The sequence below is a fragment of the Coccinella septempunctata genome, chromosome 7, assembly GCF_907165205.1.
Source record: "Coccinella septempunctata chromosome 7, icCocSept1.1, whole genome shotgun sequence".
Classification (NCBI taxonomy): domain Eukaryota; kingdom Metazoa; phylum Arthropoda; class Insecta; order Coleoptera; family Coccinellidae; genus Coccinella; species Coccinella septempunctata.
The window spans coordinates 9,842,720-9,866,438 of NC_058195.1; the positions used below are offsets into that span (position 1 = coordinate 9,842,720).

The 23,719-nt window shown below is 35.4% G+C and overlaps 1 protein-coding gene across 4 annotated transcripts; it reads left to right on the forward strand.

Annotated features, from left to right (window-relative positions):
* The first annotated feature begins 982 nt into the window (after positions 1 to 982).
* LOC123316795 (protein jim lovell) lies at positions 983 to 23,484 on the forward strand. 4 transcript variants are annotated; one of them, XM_044903024.1, is made up of 5 exons: positions 983 to 1,152; positions 16,679 to 17,266; positions 17,399 to 17,863; positions 18,207 to 18,368; positions 19,261 to 23,484. In XM_044903024.1, exons 2-5 carry the CDS (start codon positions 16,747 to 16,749, stop codon positions 19,893 to 19,895), a joined length of 1,782 nt encoding a protein of 593 aa, XP_044758959.1. In that variant the 5' UTR covers positions 983 to 1,152; positions 16,679 to 16,746; the 3' UTR covers positions 19,896 to 23,484. The 4 variants fall into 4 exon arrangements, with proteins under 4 accessions (XP_044758959.1, XP_044758957.1, XP_044758956.1 ...); XM_044903022.1 differs by having other exon boundaries at positions 983 to 1,147; XM_044903021.1 differs by lacking the exon at positions 983 to 1,152 and adding an exon at positions 10,198 to 10,477.
* Positions 23,485 to 23,719: the final 235 nt, after the last annotated feature.

Here is a 23,719-nt window from a genome sequence, read left to right on the forward strand (position 1 = left end):
CACTAACGAGTAAAGTTTCTCTGGATATGTACACATTTGAAATGTGAAAGTTTGATAAGGGGAGATTCCACAATAGAAAAGAGGGAAAGAGATATTTATGTATGAGAAAAAATCAATTTTTTTTTTATTTCACTTTTTAAAATTTAACATTTTCACGATACTCCAGGTTTAAAAAAAAAATTAATGAACTCAAGTGTTCATTTGACCCACATACAAAATTTCTCACAATCTCTAAAACATTAAGTACTAATTAAACTAACAAGAGTTCCTTAACCCTCAAAATGTCAAAAAAGCATATTTCGGAAACATTCATTCATGTTATTTTTTTGATTATCGCCGTTTGATCTTTCAACCGTAAGCCTGCAAAATATCGTCAAAATCGATTCTCCAGTTCAGAAATTATAAGTATTCAAATATTGTATCTATCATAATATGACTTGTTTGAGTGAATTAATGTAACTTCTGTAGACTACAAAATTTTCAGATTCATTTTTTGTTTGCAGCTTTCAAATCATCAGGTGACAGAATATTTCTAAACAGGCGAAAAAGTTTTCATTCTTTGAAGAGCTTCAAAATATAATGAAAACATTGATTTATTGAACATAAGAAAAAAAAATTAAAAAATTTAAAAAGAAAAAATAATACGCATATGTAAAATTACGTTTTCTCCAACTAGTAAAAAAGTTAAAGATATTCTAAAGAAAAACACAAGTGATCAAAAATAGATGATTACATGAAGAATTCCATGATTATTTCAAATGCTTCATTTCATACCTAATAACAATATAGCAAAATCCTAGAATTGTACAAGTTCTGCGATGTGGTACTCTCTAAACCCTCGGTACCCTATGTCGTCAAATTCCTATCAACACAGTACAGCCCAAAGCCATATTCGCATCCCTGTTTACCTGGTATGAGACGTTGTAAGTGGTGTAATTAGTCATAGTAGGTGGGGGTGAGGTGGTGGGAAAGTTTTGGTAAATTCTTAGTTGCATTGGTTATAATCATCAGTATCACTCTGTGTATGTTCTTAGCATTTTCTGTGAGAGATTTTAAGTGTGCAGTAAGCGTATATCGTGAGAGATTTTTCAGTGTTTTTGTGTTAGTGTTATACTTTGGATTACAACGGACAATAATACAGGAGTTTTCTATGTATGTATTTTTACTAATTTAAGTTTGACTCCTGAAATATATCATTTTATTTAAATTCAGATAACTGTATTATGGATTAAAATTTTATTCAATATTGTCATTTTTCGCAATATTTCAAGTCAGTTAATTATACCTAATATTCTTCTTTTATTACTTACTTCATTCTCTACTATTGAATTTCAGGTTATATTAAACACAATAAGAGTTTGTTTATTCTTCATATTGAAATTAAAAATATGCTCTACACTTGTTGATGTAGGTTGGATGATATGACTTTTAGTTACAGGTCATTGAACCTGCATCATACCGGCAGAAATAATTGATAATCATATTCAATTTACAATATAGAATGATCACGCCTAAACAGGGAGGCAATGATTTATCCTCATCAATTTACAATGTATTTTGGCTTAGAAAAATTATTTTTTCGAACAATATCATCCGAAAACTATTCATCATTGAATTGTTTAACCCATAACAGCTGAATACTTTCAAATAATCACCACCTAAATACATATGTTAATTTCCCATAACATAATGATTATAATATACCTATGTCATTAGCTCTGATAATTCAGAAAATACCTCTAAATTCTCTCAATTTTGAAGAACAGCAAACCAGTTATTCAAGATCTGTAAATTGCTCAAAAGTTTTCATACAATTAATTTCTATTTATTTTATTATATATGGGAATTTTGTGAATCTCGGTTTAACTTAAATATGTTCAATTTTGCTTCTTAAAACTCTGCAATCTGTATAAGGTTTCAATATTAATACAATAAGTTTCGAAATACGAGTTTATATCATGAGTAATACCTACTATTTCACCATCTGGCCATAAAACCTCATTAGTCTTACCTACCATTACACGATCTGAATAATAGTCATTGGAATAACTGGTTAACTTTCGTGTTTTGTTTTGAAAACTACAATCTCACGAGTATTATGTACCATCACACGATCTGGTTAATACTCATTTAACTCTTATGTCGATAAGTACTAACTATCATTACACGATCTGATCAATACTTAATACTCTTTCGAATGATATGCAAAACACGTGTTCATCTCAGCTTGAAAACTTGATTCTCGTTCAGTATCACCTATGATAATGATATAATGCATCCCTGTATAATATTCATTATGGCTTACAAAAAGTGAGTTAATCTTCAATATAGTTTTACCTACCATTACACGATCTGACTAATACTCATTCAAATAACTTGACTCCGTATCTCTGATAACTTCAGTCTCATGAGTGTTACCGAACATTACACGTTCTGGTTAATACTCATTCGAATGATTCTGAAAACACGTTTCTAGCCTTGAAAACTTCAATCTCATGAGTATCACCGAACATTACACGATCTAGCTAACATGCATTTGAATGACTCACAAAGCTCCATTCAATCTTGCCTTGAAAAGTTTTATCTGATAAGAATGTCTTATCATAACACTACCTGATTAATACTTATTCAAATTACTTTGAAACCACGCTTTGGACCTTGAAAACTTATATTCCATGAGTATCACCGAAATTACACGATCTAGGTAACATGCATTTGAATACCTTGAAAACTTCAATCTCATAAGTATTACTGAACATAACACGATCAAAGCTTCATTCAATCTCGCCTTGAAATTTTTTATCTGATAAGCATTACGAATCATTACACTATCTGATTAATACTCAATCGAATGACTCCGAAAACACGCATTGATCCTTGAAAACTTCAATTGCATGAGTATTACCGAACATGACACGATCTGGCTACTCATTTAAATGACCCTCAAAGATTCAATCTCGACTTGAAAATTTTGGTCTGATAAGATTGACTTATCATTACACGATCTTATTGAAACTCATTCAAATGACTCTGAAAACACGCAGATGGCCTTGAAAAGTTCAATGTCATGAATATAACCATCGAGTATTAAAAATTCATGTATACTTAATGGTATTACCTACCATTACACGATCTGGCTGTTGTCTCATCAATCTAAAGAGTATTACCTACCATAAAACGATCGTCGACTAATTTTTACCCGTATAAACTAAACTAAAACCATTTATAACTGAAAAATCAAGTTCAAATTGCGCCAAAAGTATGCAGAAACGTTTTCCATCACATGAAGGTGCACGATAATAAGCATAAGTTCATCGAAAAGCATCCCCTGAAAAAATTATCGTGAAATTTCAGATGGATATTTGCATTCACTCAACCTGCCCCACCTTCCAAGCCCCAGACTTATCCAGCGTGCCTCGCCGATGCAAATTACAGCGTTGTCTCCCGGTTTGGAGAAATCCAAGATCCTATACATGTCCACCGCGACTTGATGAATTCTTCTCCCTTTTTCCAGTGACGTCACGGCCCCCACCTCTCCGCTAATGAGTGCTAGAGGGAGAGGGCCTGTTTCATTATCCCGTCTCCGTCTCTCCCTCGCATAAATACATGCAGAATCATCTACGCCACCGCGTATTTTCTTTTTTAACTAACGAAGAAGCTCTAACTCAGCCTTCCCTTCTTTTTCGCACACACTCACGCTTTTCTTTTCTCTTTTCTACCCGGGGGGCTTTTCTTATTCTTATTTCACGCTCTCCGGCTACCCCCACCGCTGGCTCCGCTTTGCATATACTGGGAAAGAGTTCGTTCATTTGCGTTCTTTCATCTCCGTCGTCAGCGTGGCCGGAGTTTTTCCGTCTCGCTCTGCTTTATGGCGCGTTTTCATCTTTCGATAATTATCTTTTAATATTGACGTTTTCTTGGGTAGACGTCCTGCTAGCAGTTTTCCTTTGGTTTTCTTTCAGGGTATGTGTGGGGTTTCTGGAACGTTATCGCGATGCGGAGAGGAGAGCCTGCTTTGTATTGCTAATTAGGAGGCATGGATGGATTTTTGAATGTGCCTGTCTTTGGGGGAAAAGAGTTTCTAAGGGTGGTGGAGAAAATTCGGGCTTTAGCGGGGCATGCTGGCGAAAACTTGCTATGAATAAATCTTTGTAGTTCCAGAGTTCCATTGAAATGGATATGAAATACTCGTAATCTTCTTGTAGAGACACATAAAAATGGAAAAATGTTAACTCAAATAGCCAAATCTCTCAACAGAAATACTGATACAATTTTTGGTTGAACCATACTACAGTTTTATTCGTTTACTTCAGATGAGGAATTTTTTTTCTTGGTCTTAATTGATTCTTCGCGTAAAATGGACAAAAATCAAAATCGCCAATAATTTAATAATAATTATAATAATTCATTTGATTCAGCAATAACTCATGTATAAAATATTTTGATCATCGAAATTTTATAATTTGTCATTAAATATAATATGTAGTATAAAACATACAACAATATTGCAATACCTATCAAATAAAAACATACAATTATACTCCATTCACTTTTATTTTAGCACTAGGTTGGCCATGGAAATTTGACACATTTCACTCTGTATAGTACGAAAATGTGGGGTTATGACGCTTGCCAAAACATTTTTGGTTTTAAATCAACGCTATGTTGCCCGTTCTAAGTAAAAGTTTCTGTTATCACGTATTTTATCACAATGTCGAATCTCTTCGGAAAATATGTGACGAACATAATTGAACAAACTGATTGAAGGCATACCAAATCCAGCTATTTGCATGGAAAATACAAGAGATCACTACAATATCATATAATATACACTAGCTTGAGGAGAGTTAATGTTCGTTATCTTCTTTGGCTACAGTTTGAATACATTACAGAAGTTGTAGATTTCAAAAGTATCAACCCGAAGATGAAATGCATATGATGCAGTGGTTGGGAATGGGTATCTCTCGAAGGAATTAACAGATAATTACAAGAATGTTAAATTCTTCAACAAAAATCATCTTGCATCAATGGAAGTAAAAGGAATTAAAGGAAGTTTCAAGTCAAGATGAACTTCACCTTTGAACAAAAATTTCACATGAATAAACAATTAACAGGAAAACTGGCTCGTATTTGTGGCTGTTTATCTTAATACATTGATATAATAATAATAATAATTAGGTATTTTTTGGTACCTTAAGACATATACAATGTATAGGACAAGTCAAATGAAAAATATAAAATCAATTTTCGGGAACTTATTCTACGATGACTACTAACCGACCACTAAAATAAATGTGAATGGAGTATACAGACGCAACTCTTTACAAATATAAAACATAAATAAATACTTTACAACAATCACATCAAGGTTGTTACAACATAAATTCTTCACTCTTTTAGTAAATGGTCCCATACCTATATTTTTTATTTCATCAGGAAGTTTGTTATAGAGCTTTAAGGAGGAGAGAGCACTCAAAATTGCTATTTCGTTCAAAATGTTTCTCGGAAACTATATTTAGCGAGGGCTTTCAGGACGTTATTTCAGAGCCAATTAATTGTTTTAACTTGATGAAATCTCTGTTCTTGGAGAAATTCAGAAGTCTTCGAAATATTTTTAATTTCAATTCGGAATTGACAGCGAAATCTGTATGACTCACAGCAAGCCTCTATCCCAGACTTTCATGTCATAAGTCAACACCCTACCATTGGATTACTCAAAATTGCATGTAAAGATGCATTTTGAACTTTTTTCTTCAAAATAAATTCAAAAATAAATGATAGGGTTAAATGCTTGAAGATCACTGAAAAATTGCTTTTTGAAATCTTTCAAACTTGAACCATTTTCGATTGATTTGACATGGTAAAAATGCAGTCTATATTCGTTATTTTCCAAGAAATTACGATATGAACTTCTGCTTATTCTGAGGAGTAAACTTTTCCATCTTTATAATATCGTGGAATCTGCCCAGGTTCAAGAATATTCGTCATCAACCATCTGTTTTCAGCAAATAATCACGAATAGTAACAACGATCACTTTCAAAATGAACTGGGACTGAGTTTTCTTCTTAGAAAAATTGGTTTCAAGTGAAATCAAAGCAGTCTTGATACGTTATCGATAATGTCAACAATCTGGCACACTTTCTAACAAATGTTCACAACACTGATTATAAGAATAAATGAATTGTCCAAATAAGATAGATGTACGTGGTGAACCCATTAGAGATATGCCAAAATGCACAAGAAAGCCGCATATTTGTCAATATATTAAGACACGTCCAATAACAATGTGATTATACTCATCAGAATCCTATCAGATGTATGATTCATACAAAACAATTATTTTTTCGTTTTACTTTCCAATTTGGCTGAATTCACTGAAGCAATGAAAAATTTCCTTTTTTTTTGTAATTTGCAATCCAATTCTCAAATTGTACAGCTTTCAACTTCGAAAATCAAATACAGGTATTTGGTGATCAATACTCGAAATCTTAAAACACAGCATCTTTTCTTGATTTATGATAATGTTATAGTTGTGCCCAATCCAAATGCGAATGATTTATAAAATGGTAGTTGGGACAGCCTGTATAAGACATAGACAACTGAGCTAGCTTATCAAACAAATAAATGTTTGGGATTTCGGTGCTCTGGGTGAAAAGTACATCGAAAGACATGAGTAACTGGATTAATGAATAGAATTTTTCGATCGTATTACACCCAAGTTTCAGCGGCTCATTAAAATGAACTGGGGCCATTCCGCAGGTCTTTAACTAGAAGTAAGCCCTGGTCTTTCTCGATTTTCTCTCGCAGCAATCTCTATTAAGAAATAATATCGTTAAGTCAAAATAAAAGACCGAATTTTGAGGAGAACTTTCCTTGTACAGCTTCGCTCCTAATTGTGAGGACCTGTGCAGGAATTCAAAGGGTTCCGATGGCTTTGATCGTATGAAACAATAGCGCAGAATTTTAATTATTTATTGGGCACTGTGCGTCTTGATGATAAGTACCAATTACGAGAGGTTGTAACGCCATTTCGGCCGGCTTTTGTTCTGCATGCGAGTAAACCCAGATCTCGATGGGTACTCTTCGAAAATTATTTTTGATATGGACTGTTCCTGAAGGTATTTTTCATTTCAATTCACACATGTTATGATTAACTACAAGGTCTTGAAATTTACATTAAGGAAGATAGGCCTTTGACGACCTCAGTCAATGCAGAACCTCATCTAACCGTCTAGGCGTATTCCTTTATGGGAAAATAATAGTATATTATGTAACGCTCTAGAGACGTAAGATTTCAATTTTCAATAGTCATGAATCGTCAGGGCAACTTCATAATAGGTGTCTGTAAATATATGCGAAGGACTTTGGAACTCAATGGAAGTCCATTCCGTATTTATTCACTCAAATCCTGTATTTCGTCTTTATTGAAGTATTCCATATCTTAATTCCTTAATATTGTTTATTCCTTTTCTCTTGACTTACGGGCGAAGTAATGATTTGTGAAAAAATATTGCAGAAAATCAGAAAATGTATCTTTTTCGATTCAAAGTCCTTTCACTCATTATCGTTCCCACAGATTTCACTAATTAATAAGTAGGCTTTGCGCGTTGCGAATTGGTGAATGCGCAGGTTCTGTACTCAAGGTTTTACGATGAGTTGTTCTTTATAGACCTATATAAACAGGGGTTGAGTATTCAACCACCAATTCATTTCATTTGTTCATTTGTTTCATTCGTGTTTCATTCATTCAACCACCAATAGCTTTAAAACTAGACGATTTATATGACAGTTTTATATTAGTCTCTGCAGAATGTTTTCCAATGTGCTTATTTTAACTTACACATTCAACTGGCATTCTCTGAATGTTTTTAAACGGTTTATTATTCTTGTGTGCTATAGGCCAGAGTTACCATTCAATTCAAGTGTGTCAATTTGAATATGCGATCTCTTCCATATCAAAATCAGCTCAACTGAATAAAACAGAAAATTTTAATATTAAAGGAGCAGATTGAAATTCATAATTTTTTCCGGAATATCAGGCACAATTTTAGGGATGAATTGGCGAGTTTCTGAAAAAAATTGAGTTCAAAATCAAGCAAGAATTTAATGCTTCTTCGTAGTTTTAAGATGGAAACAATGAAAAACAATCCTTCTTGGAATTTTCGATTTTTTCCTTAAAGGCATGAAGATTTTTAAAATCGATCAAGAAAATCCCTTCAAGCTCTTTTAATTCTCTAGTTAATTCCATGAAATTTGGTTAGAAATTCATTAATATCTGACAATGTTTCTTCGATCTGTTCACCCATTTTCAATAAAAAATATCAAAGAGTTAAATATATTTCACTGATTTCAAACCTTTAAAATTTATGGATGGAATGGAATAAAATGAAATTTCTTTCGAGACTTTTTATGGAAAAAGTACAAATAGTTCTCAATAAATAAGATTTTTTTTTCTGACGTTGTATATAGGAAGTTGAATGAAAAATCTAGGTTTCAGTCTTTTCATCTTTATTTTTTAAAGAATCTTACAATATATAGGGATATAAAAGAATTTACAGATCAGACAAATATTATAGGCTTTGCTGACATATACGTTCTATCTTGTCAAAATGTCCACTGTCCACGGTATAGTTGTAGTCTTGTTGATATAGACCCTTGGCTGCAAATAAAACGAAAAAAGAAATCTAATGGTTGTAAATTAGGGGATAAATTCTGATCACCGAATGAAATTCTCTATTCTTTATTCTTTTTCTATTCTAATCAAAATATAATTCAATTTCAGTTTAAGAAAATGTTGACCACCTGTAACAGTGATTGACTGATCAGTCTCATTTCATCCACCATCAAGATGAAAATATGCATCATCTCTTTGGATGATTTCTCTCCAAAAATCTGGGTCCAAACTCGAACTATTTTAGAGATATTGTTCAATAATGAGAACACCTTCTTGTGTCGTGTAACGCTTAAATTTACTAACACTAAGATGTAAACTGCCAAATTGTTGCTTCAAGCCTTGCAAAAACAGCGCCAAATTCAAATCTTGCGTTTTCTTTGAGACACTTTCACGTTATGTTCAATAATGATACTGGCCCCTTCACCAATTTGCAACCAAAGGAAAATTTGTATATGGTTAAATTTATCTGCTGTTGGAGCTTTGTTCGAGTATTTTCCACTATATATTTCTAAGATAATACACTGAGCTCCAATCCTTCGGAATTCTGCAAAATTGTAGTTGTGAGCTTCCAGTTTTATCAGTTCAAAATAAAAGAGAGTCAAATATTTCCAGTGAGTTTTATTTACCAATTTTAAACTGCATTCTCTTCAGAGAATGTGGGCACTTAATGGCTAGTCTAAAGATCATATATCGTCGAATATCAATTTTCGGTAATGTGTGAAGTTGGAACATCTGTTCAAAGAGCTAATTTTTCCATTGCACCTGAAAACTTTTTCAAACTAGCAGGTACACTAATTGGCATAAAAAAAAACCAGAAATTTGTACTTTCTTATGGAATATTTTCTTTGAATTTGATCCAGCGATTTTATGGTAATCGCAGAACTCCCGGAAAGCATGCAATCTTGGAGGGGAAGTAAGATATCACCCTGATCATTTATGCAGGTAGTTTAAGGAATACAACACACCGACTCATATGGCCGCGAAAGACAAGCAACCTCGGACGTCCTGGCTGACCTGTGCAATAAGATATCCTTGCATTTATGCAAAACCAAGAAAGAGAGGGTCAGGTGGCTCCCTCTCTGTCTCCGGTAATTAGTGGTCGCGCGACAGAGAGAGGCTAAATTTCGTGTGTGTGACTCCAAGTATAGGCCGCCCCTTAATTTATATCTAAGGGTAAAACAGTAAGAGTAAAGAACGGACGCTGGTGGGGGAAGTCTTACATGAGGGGAGTCGTAAGGAGAGGGCAAAGGCGCAAGCGTTCTTGCATCTTAGCAAGCTTTGTCTAATCGGATTCATTAACAGGGATCCAGGAATTATGCTTCCATTGCCAGTCGGCATATTTTTGAAGGCAGTCGGACTTGTGGACTTTCCAAGTAAACTTCCTGCTGATCTCCAAACAAGGTGTGTATGACAGGCCGCGATACGCGGCCTATTTGATATAGCGCGCGCCTCTCTTCTCATCTAGTGTGCCATGTGTGTGAGTGTGTGAGGACCGGCGCTCAGCTGTTTCGCAGCCGACTGTGTTTTAGTGGTTCCGTGTCTTTCCAGTCACTTTGCTGTTTGATTTTCGCGCTCCAGGATTTTCGCATCAGCCGAATTTCCAGGCAGCGCGTTTTCACGCATAATGTGCCAGCACGATGATACGTTCGCGAAACTTTGCTTGTTTTCGATGGTTCTGGAGGCGCGTTTTTCGACCTGAGCATGTTTTTCATTTCGTTGTTTATTTTTCGCGACACGTTCCTCGTTCTGTCTGTGTGTTTTGGGTTGTTGTGAAGGTTTTGAGAATGTATGCCATGGAAATGGTAAGAATTTTGAGTTACTTTGACGACAGTAACGGTTTGGAGTCCACGTGAACATTGTCGGAAATGTAAACATCCAACTAATTGATCCCTATTCATAAATGGACATTTCTTGAATAACTCATTCGAAAAAATAAATATATGAATATTTATTTCAAGCATTAAATTCGCCAAATTAAGCTCATGTTTTCAAGATTTTTCAAATCATCGATGTGAGCGTAAAGAAAAATTTTTTTAAGGGGTGGATCAGAATAATTCAAAGCCAACTGTGATTTCTCAATGATTCATAAAGCCCCAATATAAAAAACTTAATTTAAAAGGCAGAAATAGCATCAATATCACTAAAATTTATTATACAGAAAATTAAACCATTTATTTTGACTATGGATATTGAAGGTCATTGAACGATTTCAGAGTTGTTTCCATAATTTAAACAAAAAAAAATGTTAAATCATCATAACTCTTTCAGAAAATGATTTTCTAATAATATCAAGCCCTAAACTGACTGGGTAATAAAATCATTGTTACAGTGCGATCGTCATTTGAACAATATCATGTTCAAATTCTAACAGTTATAACGAATAAAAAAAATTTATTCACGAAGCTTCGATTTTTCTTGTTAAGAACATCGAAAAATGCTATGTAGATACAATATTCACGAGTAACTTGACAATTAATTCATTGGAATATTTTCCTAACAACAATATCAAAAATTTCATTTAATCATCGGCCATCAATTGTGCTTATTTCAGAAGATTCACTTGAAACTACTTGAATATTCATAAACTATCTCGAACTACCCTTCAAGTTTTCATTTTTCTCGAGATATGACCGAAAACAACTTTTTCGAACTCATTCGTGAAAGTATGACATACATAATTAACAGATCACACTATCTGGTCACTCTCAACTAAATCTCCGTGAAATGAATGATGCTCTTGAACAACTGTTAATCCGCCCACTAAAGCCTGAAGTACACGCTGGAAATCACATAATCCATGATCTACTTCTACATCAACGGAATTTATATCAATCAGTGAATATTAGCAGGACAACACGAAACATTGGAAGAACTATAAATAAACTGGACCATAAACACTGGCGTATAAAGTTAGCAAACTAGATAAATATCATTATTTATACGAATACTCGGAAAATGTTTCATGTGACTCGCATGCTGGCTACAGCATTTTTTTATTCGATTGGATAGTGTGTGAGAGTTTGATAGAAAGACTAATGATGAATGATCCATGGAAGGTTGTGTGCTTTTAATTCGGAAAATTTACCACAACTAGGAATATTTATATCGCACTGAACCTTGTTGAATGTAGAGAAACTCTAAAATTTCAAACGAAATTAAACTGCTGATTATTTTCTGTTGGAACCCGTTGGAACCTTATTTGTTTGATGTTTGATTATTAATTTGTAAAGAAAATTATGCAAATTCTGAACATGCTTGATTAGCTCAGAAGAATCTTCATATTTTTTCATAAAAATTTAACGTTTTTTCTAACCTCAAAGGGTTGTTAACCTGACATCTGAATGGACCTATTATTGAAAATCTTGATTAGGTTTCAAACCCTACAATAAATCCAGTTGAGCGTATTCGTGCCGAAAACTCTTAGGATCATTGTCAGGAAGTGCTCATTTTTTTTATTGTAATTTCATCAATTTATCTCTGGTTATTATGTTCGCTTTTAGGATTAAATGTTTCATAAACATTGCGAACAAATTCGGGATGTTGTTCCTGAGTTATTTGGACTCGGAAAGGTCCTCTAGATCTTTGACCGGAAATGCTGCGTTTCCAAGATACAGGGTGTTGAATGCATTTTGAAAGTAAAACGAAACGGCTTGTGATATTCGAACGACATTTGGTAAAAATGTATACCTGGTTAGGGTAATCATTCTGCGTTCTGAATACCTACTTTTCAGCAACTACAGTGACTTGCGTATTGGCATTGACTTTTATATTGTTGAAGATAAAATAGTACGCCAGTGCCTCAAAATCCAATTTATTTTGGACAACTCTTATTCCATTTGTTACGAAAATTATGTATGTGTTTCTTCTCTAGGATGCACCACTTTTGGGTGAAAAATTGAAAACCGTTTGTTATTAAAAAAATAATGGAGTGGAGCAATGGATCAAACAACTTAGAGATTAATATTCTGAATTTGTTCGCACAATTTCTGAAGCACCACGAAAATGAAACAGCAACTTGTAATATTTTTGTACCATAGACTTGAAATTTATCTACGAAACGGGACTGAGTGGGATGGAATATCATTTTGTCGTGCTTTTTTCTTCTGTATTCTCATTTTTATACATTTAAAGGCTCTGTAACCAGTAGTATTATATTTCGAGTCAGATATAAAGCTCTGTGGAGAAGATTAAAAGAAATCAGTGATAATTTCTGAGGCTTATATTGTGTTTCACAAGGAAATGTTGAGGACTTTAATTTTTTTTTCTATCTCGATGGAATTAAGAATCGAAAAATCTTCCTAATAAAGTTATATCGGTGCTGAAATTAGTATAATGAGAGGTGGTTTAATGTCGCAACAAAACATAAGAATAGGAATGTATCTTCAAGTTTCATTAGTAGAAATTAGGCAGTTTTCAGCAAGGGAACTGAATATTTGGTGATCACCTGACTTATACAAGTTTATGCATGATGTCCCAACTGAATAATTCCATATAATTTTAATCCTGAAATGAACGTAGGATATATGATTTATGTGATTCTCAAAAAAATACAGAAAATCTTTTTTTAATACGAAATTTCTGTTGTTCAATCGATCAACTATGAATCTTCAAGACGTTTTTCTTGATCATGTTCACACGTGCCTCACGCATCGGAGCATCTCAATAACACCCGAAAAAGTCAATTATCCCACGCGCTAATTTCCCAGCTAAAACTTCCAAGAAACTCAACCCTTAGAAATCAACCCCGTAATTTCCCCGAAGCCCAGAGCACCCTAGCACGTTAAAGAAAGCCACCCCAATATGCATATACGTTCACGTATCGATCCTGGAGCGAAATCAGCGAATGTACGATGAAACAAAATCCGTATTCATTAGAGACATCTTTCCACCCACCCCTGGCATATTTTAATTTCGACGATGCATATACGCGTTTCTTATTTACCCTCCCCCCGACCGTCGCCGGCTCCGACCCCACATGACGGGGTGTTTTCCCGAATCTGCCGGGGAATTCCATCCCTTTTATGTGTTACTTTTCAGGTTGTTTATCCTCGTTTTCTTAATCGCAAATTGAATGCGAAATCCATGCGAGACGTTCACGTTTGAGTTCGGTTTCCTCGGGGGGTTGTTCGACGCTTTAATACTTGACTTCAGTAGGTTTTCTAGACGTTGGGAAGTGATTGAGGATGTACTCTAGGGTTGTAGCCAATTGGTGAAATGCTAGAGAAGTGTCAGATCGAGATACAAAACATTTTTCAAGTTTAGGAAATTCAATATACTCAAAACTCAAGAAAGTATATTAAAGTCGCTGTCAATATTCTACGAATGCCATCAAATTCATTCGGAATTAGTAGATTTTAGCCTTGTTTTGTATTCCCATTGATCCCCTACATCTTGAAAGCTCAACACCATAACCTGATCAGTCCTCTTCTGAAATAACATCTCCAATAACTAATTGGCCCCATGGTTCTTATACAGAAATATCTATTACAACTATAAGCGACGTTTTTGCAAATTCATGGCCTTTATCAAGCTGAAAAATAGACAAAAAATGACGCTTCTAAAGAACTCCAAATACACAACTATGTGGAACTTGTACGTTAAATTACAGATCAACCGTTCAAATAGGAAAATCACACAAACAAGAATCGTAAAAACATTAACAAAGTAATCAAACGTCTCTTCAAAAAAGGATATACATTATGAACAACCAAAAAATCTAATAGAGGAAAGCATGATGCATGTACTGACCTCAGAATAATAATTTAGATGGAAATTACAATTGAATATTACAATATTTCCATCTGAATTATTATTCAGAGGTCAGTAGATGCATCATGCTTTCCCTTATTTGTTTTTTGTTGTTGTTGTTATTGTCTATCCTTTTCTTGATAAGATACTTAATTGCTCTGTTGATGTTTTCACGTCGCTAATCAAATCACAAATTGTTTCTTGAGATCGATCCCCCTCTTCTTCAATTTGAATAACTTCCCACTCCAGGCCGTGAATTTTTGCTGGTATTTGAACTACGGTGCAATTCAACTACCACTCATCGTAACCACTATCAGTCGTGGGAACTACGAGTCATTGGAACTAACTTGAAGTAAAACTACTGGTGATAGATATACATATGATTAGACCGTAAAACCACCAAACCATAGAGTTTGAAGAAATCGAAATATTTGAAAATCTAGTATTTCTCCACACTGGGTGCATTTTCCAGATTGTCTCTTGAAATTCTCGGTATTCTGCCTTCTAGTAACAGGGTTGAGGCCAAGGGTCTCTTTTAGCTCCTCGAACAAGAACAATTAACCGATAGAAAATGCTCATCGTATGTTGAAATGATTCTGAATTTCATATATGAAATTGAGCACGAAAGTGCAGGTAGCATGCAAGACGTTAACTCCTTTCAGAAATAGCATGACAGGGTAGTACTCCTGAGATTTTTCGCCTCCAGTCACAATCTAAACTAGCTGTAATTATATTTTGTCCCAAACATAGGCTTTATTTGCTTATGAAGTTTTTCAAATTTATCCATCCTGACAACAGGTGCTCAAGTATGGAATATAGGATTCTTATGGATGGTTTGTGACAGCGATCAAATAGAAAATAGCTCTGTTTTGCGATTTACTCTACAGGATGTAATGCTGGTTGTGGTTCTTCTAGAAAAAATTTCATGGTTTATATTTTCATTCAACTGAATGAAAACTGCTTGTGTGAATATCTTATCATGGTCACATCCTACTTCCTGGCAGATTCACACTTCTCCAAATGCAGAGAGATGTACATCTTTCACAGCATGAAGAAAATTCGTTCTATTTCATGATTTGAAAAAATGCCCTGACAGTTTTAGTTATCGTGTTACCTGATTCTCCATCTCCATCATTCAAAAAATTTGAAAATTCCAAGTCCAGCTCGATTTTCAAAAACTCCAAAATAGATGTGGTCAAGCTTGTAGATCGTCAGAGAAGGGTGAGGGTGAATTTTCCCTAATCAGTGCCTGCCTCGTGGGCCAGTAGATCGCGTGTGTGACATACTCAAGCACGTACATAATCGCTTAGTCGATTTAGAATAGCAGGCGTGGAGGAACAACGAACAACAGAACAGCTTGGAACCCAGTCTTAATGGGAGATGGGGGTTCGGGAAATAGATGGGGGTCTGGGGATGGAAATGCATAGGTGGGATTAGAATGCCTACGTGGGTAGAAGTTTTCTTCGTTCATTTCGCAGATGGCCATTTTTCTTGAACCGTGGAGCCGCATCTGAGTATTTGGTCCTGTTTTATATCATTATGCACGATGACTTATATATCATCTATCGATCTGTGATGAAATAACTGATGTATTGTGGCAGCTAAAATGCTTGGTGCTTCATTTGAAACACTCTCTATACTCTATATTAGCTCTGTTTTTGGCAAGTCAGCCAAATTTATACCTTTAACCTAACTCATGAAAACCTAACAAGTGTTTGAAAGAATGTTGTTGAATTTTTATGAAGAATATGGCAAGGCAATGTCACTCCCATCTAGATTTTTCTCAAGGAGTTATAGTTGTATTATCAAAAGCCCCCTGAAGCTGAAGAGAAAAAAGTATACACATATTCCAGATCTAGGAGTACTGTGTTTTTCTCGTGGATCAGCTCAGTTGAGTCTCTGACATCATCAGATCTATTTTTTCGGATGCATGTCCTCAAGAAAGGTCTTCCTTTTCTTATTCACTTCACCTGATACATCCGAAAATCTCCTAAAAACTTTGTCCAAATGATTGAATACAGAAATTTCCATGGTAGTGATTGCTTTTGGTTTGTGACACAGAGGTGAATAAATATCTATAGTACAGTTTACCTTACTGTAGTGACTGATGCTTTCGATGTATGACTACCCCTATTGGGTAACGGCAGAATGTCTGGAGTGGTAAAATTTGAGAATTTTTATGTGGAAGACAACAGATCTCTAATTTGTTACTCCTGTGTGCGATAATCTTTACTAACGTATCGAATCTTTTCCAGAAATTCAAAATTCAGAAGAAGGAACATGACACTTTGGTTCTGACCTCCGGCAACAAGCAATCCAGAGAATGGCCCATAACATGGCTAACCAGCAGTACAGTCTCAGATGGAGCAACCACACCGACAACATCCTGACAGCCCTAGACACCCTCCTGCAGTCTGAAAATCTGGTCGACGTCACCCTCATCTGCGGAAAAGACTCCCTACGCGCCCACAGAGTCATCCTGAGCGCATGCTCCCCCTTTTTCCAGAAGATATTCGCCGAGACCCCATGCAACCACCCCGTGGTTGTACTCAACGAGTTCCAGGGCGCTGAGGTCCAGGCCCTGATCAATTTCATGTACAGGGGAGAGGTCAGCGTGGCCCAGACACGTCTGGACGCCCTGATGAAGGCTGCGGAGAGCCTGCAGATCAGGGGGTTGGCGGACAATGACAAGAACTCGCCCAAGCATCCGGATCCAGTTCACGCTGTGGTCTACGAAGGAGACGAGAGTGGTTGTGGGGGCGGTTATCTCCACCAGCCTTGCTCTTTGGGGCCGAGGAACACGGCGAGGTCACCAGTCGATCGTTCAACCCCAGTGAGAATAGGTGAGCATCCTTTCATCTCATCACATCAAATTTTATTTAGTGCTGCGTGGTTCTCAACTCTTGAGCACCAATCTGAAACGATTTGTTATATCTTGTTTTTATGAATCAAGTTCAATAATGCCCCATTTTCAGGCTCTGTCTCGCCATCATCTTCCTCGACCTACGAACCAGCAACCAAACAACCCAGACACACTTACATGGACACCACCTCGACCAGATCAGAATGTATATCACCCACACCCAGAAGGAAACAGGCAAGACCAAGAAGACGTTCTGGAGACAACTGCAGCGTCCAAGACCTATCTACGAACTCCCCAAAATCACCACAGCCACAAGAGGATGTAGCGGAAAACCTTTGTATAAAGAAAACGGAGGAAAGATCAGTCCAGCCCAAGAGAGAATTATGCACAGAAACCACGTCCACGCCAGACTTGCCCAGAACGCCAGATATAGAAATAAGAGACTACAGGACTTCACCGATATCCTTACCTCAGCCGCCGTTAAACATGAATCAGGAGATGGACAATCATCCCCACCTATCTTTTCCACCAATGCCGTCCGTATCAGCTTTGGCCATGACCCCACCCCAAGGGAAATGTAAGTAGTACCTCTGGGTAACTGTATAGTACTCAGTAGCGCTTGCCAGTATTGAATAAGGGTCTATCAATTCCAATCGTTCTCCATCGGAGAAAAAAGCTATGTTGCTCAGATGAGGTCAAATGAGACCGAAACCATGGTCAGCATCTGCTTTTCTTCGATGGGGCGTACTCCATTTGGGGACTTGACGATGGCAAATTGGCTAGTTCAATTCAGATCGTAACACTTGTTGATATTTATATCAGCGGGTGTTATGCATCTGAATTTATTCTTATTATTGTAAGTAGTACCTTTCGATTTGTTGCTCGATACGTTGATATTAATTTTTTCTTTTCATCACCAGATTTTGGCCTAGATGCTCAGCCCTTAGGTTTGTTTCCACCGGGATTAGAGAATTGCAGGACTCATCTATTTGAAATGGACCATAGGGCTCAAGATCATCATGGACTTGTCAAGAAAAAGAGTAAGTCTAATTCAAAAAGACACAAACGCGTTCTCGATAAAAGTATGTACCTATTTCTTTATCTCCTCTTTATTTTTACCTATAATTGAGCACCTACGTTGGTTTATCATTGGACAATACGGTTTTTTTCGCCAAGCTTTTTTGTAATTAGTTGACTCCAATGAAGTGAAATTATATTTGTAACGATGTTCAAGGTTTCAAAGTTTTAAAAACTTTATTTTTTATTTTTTTGATCTTTATAAAGAATTTTTCGCTGCTTAATCATTTTCTCTCTGTGGAAGTTTGAAAGGGAAAATGCTAGAGTCATTGTTTATTGTTTATGAATATGATATTCTCAACTAGGTGTTCAATTATCCATTTATTAATTTCTTATTGTCCAGTTTTATATGACTTCACGAAGTATTTCTTGTCTCCGAAATACTTACTGGTTGTCAGTAATGTACTTATTTTCTTGGTTTTGATTGATTCATGACAAATTCAAACAACTAAAACTGGACAATATTTCTTGGTTATTTCTTTTGCTTCCCTTGATTCCATTTATTCTTCATTTTGTTTCTTTTCCTCTTATAGTTATATCAGTTTTATTGGTTTCATTTCGGGTAACTTTTTATACTTCATCATTCATTAGGTGTTATATGAACTTGAAATTCAGTATTTTCTAATGGTACTAGGTGAAAGCCATTTATAAATAGTCTAGATCATACATATATGGTACCCTTCCACCCAGCAGAGTGGACTAGTTCAGTTCCAAACAAAACCTGGTTTTATGGGACCCCGATTAGTCTCGTATATTTTTCAAGCCTCGATTTTTGTATGATCAATCAAAAAACATGATAATCAGATGAAGTCAGAGAAAATGCCTCGAATTTTACACCTTCAGAAGGGAATTCCGATCAATCAACAAAGAAACTATAATTTTTTTCTTCTTTTCCAGTGGGTAGACCAAAAGGTCAACACTCAGCTCCAAGAGGAGGACCGCCAAGGTCCTGGACCAACTCAGAATTAACAGAGGCCCTGCAACACGTCTGGAACAAAAAGATGACGACTAGCCAGGCTTCCAGAATATTTGGCATACCTTACAATTCCCTTCTGATGTACGTGAGAGGGAAGTACGGTAAGAGCCTGAAACTTGAACAGCTCCGAAAGGACTGCATAGGGGCCCCTAACGCCACAGCAGAACTGATGTCCATGAGCACACCTAACAACAACAACACCGTGGTGAAGAACGAGAGGGAACCTGAGCCAGTACAACCTAACACTAGGCCATCAAGCGCCGAGAACCAACCACCACCCGCTCATCCGCACTTCTTGAATCCTTTCATGACCAATTTTTACCCCGACTTCAACAGTTTCCCGCTTCCGATGATGCATCAGTTTCTGCCCCAAGGTGAGAGGAGTAGAGAGCATTTCAGCAACCAGGCTCACCAGCCTCAATCGCAGCCTCAGCACCAATCGGAAGTGGATAACAGTAACTCGGAAGCGCTAGAAGAAGATGCAGAGAGATTCAGGTCTCCAACGCGATCTATTGAAGAGCGCAGAGACGTGGTGCAACAAAATGGGCAAGATTAGGAGGGAGCCGTTCGAACACTGACCACTTTAACATCTCTGGAAGGTCGTTTCTAGGCAAGTCCGTAAGATGGGGCTATCGTGTATATTTACCTCGTTTCGAAATTTGTACAGGCTTTCTTTTGAGAATATTCAAAATTTAGCGTTTGTTTTATAATGAATTTTATGTATAGAATGATGAATTGAAAACATTTTCATGTTTTAGTTATGTGTATAGAGGGAGAAACTACAAATTGGGGCAATATTAATATAAGAACTGATAGCAAAAATTTATAAGAAAGTTTTTAAACGTTCTCGTTGAACCGTGAATTTTTTGTGTGATCAAAGCTAAGTGGCTCGTTGTTTATATGTTACATAGGCTAAGAATTGTATGTGCTTCCTTATTTTTTGTTCTCAATACAAATATCGACGCTTGCCTAACGTTTGGAATTTTTCCAACTTTGAGGGCGAGTGTTGACTGTTGACGAAGTGGGCAACAATCACTTCCCTTCATTTTAATTGAAATAAGACTGATATACTAATTGCAATGCCAATATGATTCGTTCGAGATATATTTTTGTTCATCACACAATAACAGTTCCTGAATATATTTTACAGACAGATTTCTACAGATTTTTCAACGAATATATCTATAACAATATGCTATATACAAGTTTCCGTTTATACATATCTGAATATACAATAGTATTGTTAAAGTTGTTGTCATTATTTTACAGAAATATCGGATTTAATTTGGCGACAAAGCCCTCAGCAATAGTAGAAGAAATGAGTTGAATAACTCCGGGTTATCTAAAAAATTGAATCTAGAGAGAATACCGAATAGTCTCCTGAAAGATGGACGGGAAATCTAGATTCACATTTTTAGAAAACCAGAATTTTGCAACCATTTCATTAACGGTTTTTCCATATAATACAGTGATACTCAAACCTTGATATTAATATTTCCGATATCAATTCCGGAATCAAATATCAAGCCAACCGACCATTTCATGTTAGTTACAGATAAGCATTCAAGCAACAATAGAATTTTTCACAAGATGAGATTTATTCCAATATATCAGTTGGCAATAGCTCAGATATTTTTCTACCTACCAATACGACTCAAATCTTTAGCTTTTAACGTACCTCAGTTCAAAGGCGTCGTCTAATTTTTCGTACAGTTTCCAACGAAATTCTTCAGAATGGAACTCTTCAAAGCGGTTTAACAACTTTCGAAATGGATAAAAATTGTACAAAGTCTATGTTGACGAAAATTAATCTAAGAAATACAGGTTCAAGTAAAGTAGTTTCGATGTAATGAATAAACAAAATTAAAAAATACAGGATATACGTGAAATTGTTGAAAAAAATTATGTAAAAATTATATTAGGGCACTCATGTTAGGTATACGGTGAAGTTGTACAAATATGATATGATCAAAAATTTTAAATTTCTTGGAGTTCCCGCAGTGAAGTCTGTATATATTCTCTAGTTTTCATACCGAACTTCTTGAAATCTATGCCTTTTGTTCATATCGTTGGCGCCAAGTCTTAGCCGCTTTTTCACATTCATTACGAAGATTTTGATAGGTATAAGATAGATGTACTTACGGTATTTCAATTTCGATGCTTTTTTTCCTTCACGAAACTGCAATGAACAAATAACAAGACACATCACTAGAATAACGTTTCGTTTTTGAATGGTTCCAAGAGCGAAATCATCAATTTTTTTTAAATCTTACATTCCATAATTTTTCTCCGAAGAAACCTCATCGAAAAGCTCTTGGAACGATGCCTTTCAAAAATGTTGTTTTCGAAGATCAATCCACAGCGACGCTGGTGTATGAATTGGAAAATTTTCTCAGAAATACGCGAAAGTTTTCCAATAGAAAAGGTTTCAATATCAGGAACATTCTGATGGCTGTTGTGACAGTATTTTTATGTCTATTTTGCTATACCTAATAATTTTAGGATTCTTGAAATGTGATAAACTCATCCCATCTTGGGATGGCCTCTAGCTGTTAGAATTAGAAGGAAACGTTGATTAACGTTCGCGTCAGAATTATAATCAACGTTTTCTGCGTAAGTTTAATATGTGTTACCACTTTGTTCTCTCTTCTCATTCTCTTGAATTATTCTCTTTATCTCATCGAGATATTTTTGTACATTTCTTCATCTTTAGTATGGTTGTGCTCGTTAATTTTCAAACTTTCATTACAGGATAACGTAAAATAAAATAGACCGTACTCGAAATAATAGCTAACCCTTGAGCCACCTGTGTATGATACCTAATTTCTCATTTTTTTTCCAAGTTATCGCCAAACTCGTATTCTGCCAAATAATGATTCTCAGCTCAGTTTCTTCCATGAAGAAACCTACTCCCAAAACGCAGGTCTGGCTCAGGGCTTCAAGTTCCTTTATAACACAACTCAAAACGCAAACATTCAAAACACTTTTCTATTTCTGTGAATCGTAATTCCCATGGATCAAATCAAACACTGGATCCGTTAAATTCGAATATCGATCTTATTTTCAAGTGTTTTGAATTTTTGCCATCATATTTAACTAAATGGTGCTGGTAACATTTAAGTTGTACATATAACGAAGACATTCCTATCAAAGTATTATTATTATTTATGTTTTTTTTTCTACACAATTTGATAAGTGTTATTTTGTTTGTTTCCAGTTCCTTGACGTCATTTTAACTGAAGTTTGAAAAAATTAGAAATCTTATTTGTACTCGACAATTTTTCAACTTTCAAAATTGACCACAACATGCTATTTGCTGAAGAATTACTTAGGTATTGTACGAACCCTTAAATTACATTCACGTACGACAAGGAACCTATACCGGTTTCTAATTTTTTCAACACTTTTTTGAATATTTTAAAGCACCTTGTCCTCAGATAATACTATACACATATAATAGACAATATCGAACAGGGTATATTTTTACATTGAACCAACAAATGGTGAACCTTTTTTTCTTCTCCTTTTGGTCATTTCGTCGATAGTGCAATAAAATTTGTTTGGCAATTTGGATTTATGCGTCGGCGCTCGAGAACACATTCAAGAATTCTGCGCTCGAGAATCGACGCCTTGTAAAAATATATTAAATGTAAATTTCGAGAATTTTCAAAATTCTGAAAAAAGGAACGATACCCCTGGCATAATGTAAAAATTCAATGTTGCAAATCATATAGGGTGCAATTTGTAAAAATAATTAGCTCTAGGTTTATAAACAAACGCACCTCGTACCTCGGTTTATTTCATCAATCTGAAAAACAGGGTAAAATGAGAAATATCCATAAGATTTATTTAGATAAAAATGCAATATAATATAAAGTATACAAAAAAAAACAAATCGAAGAGAAAACAGTATACAATAGAGTGCAATCATGGAAACTGAATATTTTACCGTTGCTGGGTGAAAGAAATGCAATGGTAAACTGTTCTGTTTAAATGTACGAGGTGGCAGAAGCGTTAAACGCATAATGAAATTATATTAAAAATATTGTAGGTACTTACATTATTGAATTAGATATTTGATATATAGGTAGTACTAGTTTTTGAAGATGTTAAAATAAAACCGAATAAAGCTTCGTGAAAAAAAACTTGTATTTTTCTTACCAAAACAAACAAATCAACAAATTTATTTACATCACTTTTTTCAAACTGCTAAATATGATAATTCCCACAGGATTTCTGGTACATTTTCCATTTACATATTTAACAGAACATCTGTTGTATTTAAGGTTGGGTACTTCTGAAGAAGCAACTTAATATATTTGCTTACAATTTCAACAAATTTCATATTTTCAATATCACCAGTATTTAGTAATTACAGAG

Excerpts from the sequence above, each read along its gene's own strand:
- LOC123316795 (XM_044903024.1), top strand. The coding sequence starts at position 16,747 with ATGGCCCATAACATGGCTAACCAGCAGTACAGTCTCAGATGGAGCAAC. Across the intron at positions 17,864-18,206 it reads GACCCCACCCCAAGGGAAAT|ATTTTGGCCTAGATGCTCAG; the intron begins GTAAGTAGTACC and ends TTTCATCACCAG. Across the intron at positions 18,369-19,260 it reads CAAACGCGTTCTCGATAAAA|TGGGTAGACCAAAAGGTCAA; the intron begins GTATGTACCTAT and ends CTTCTTTTCCAG.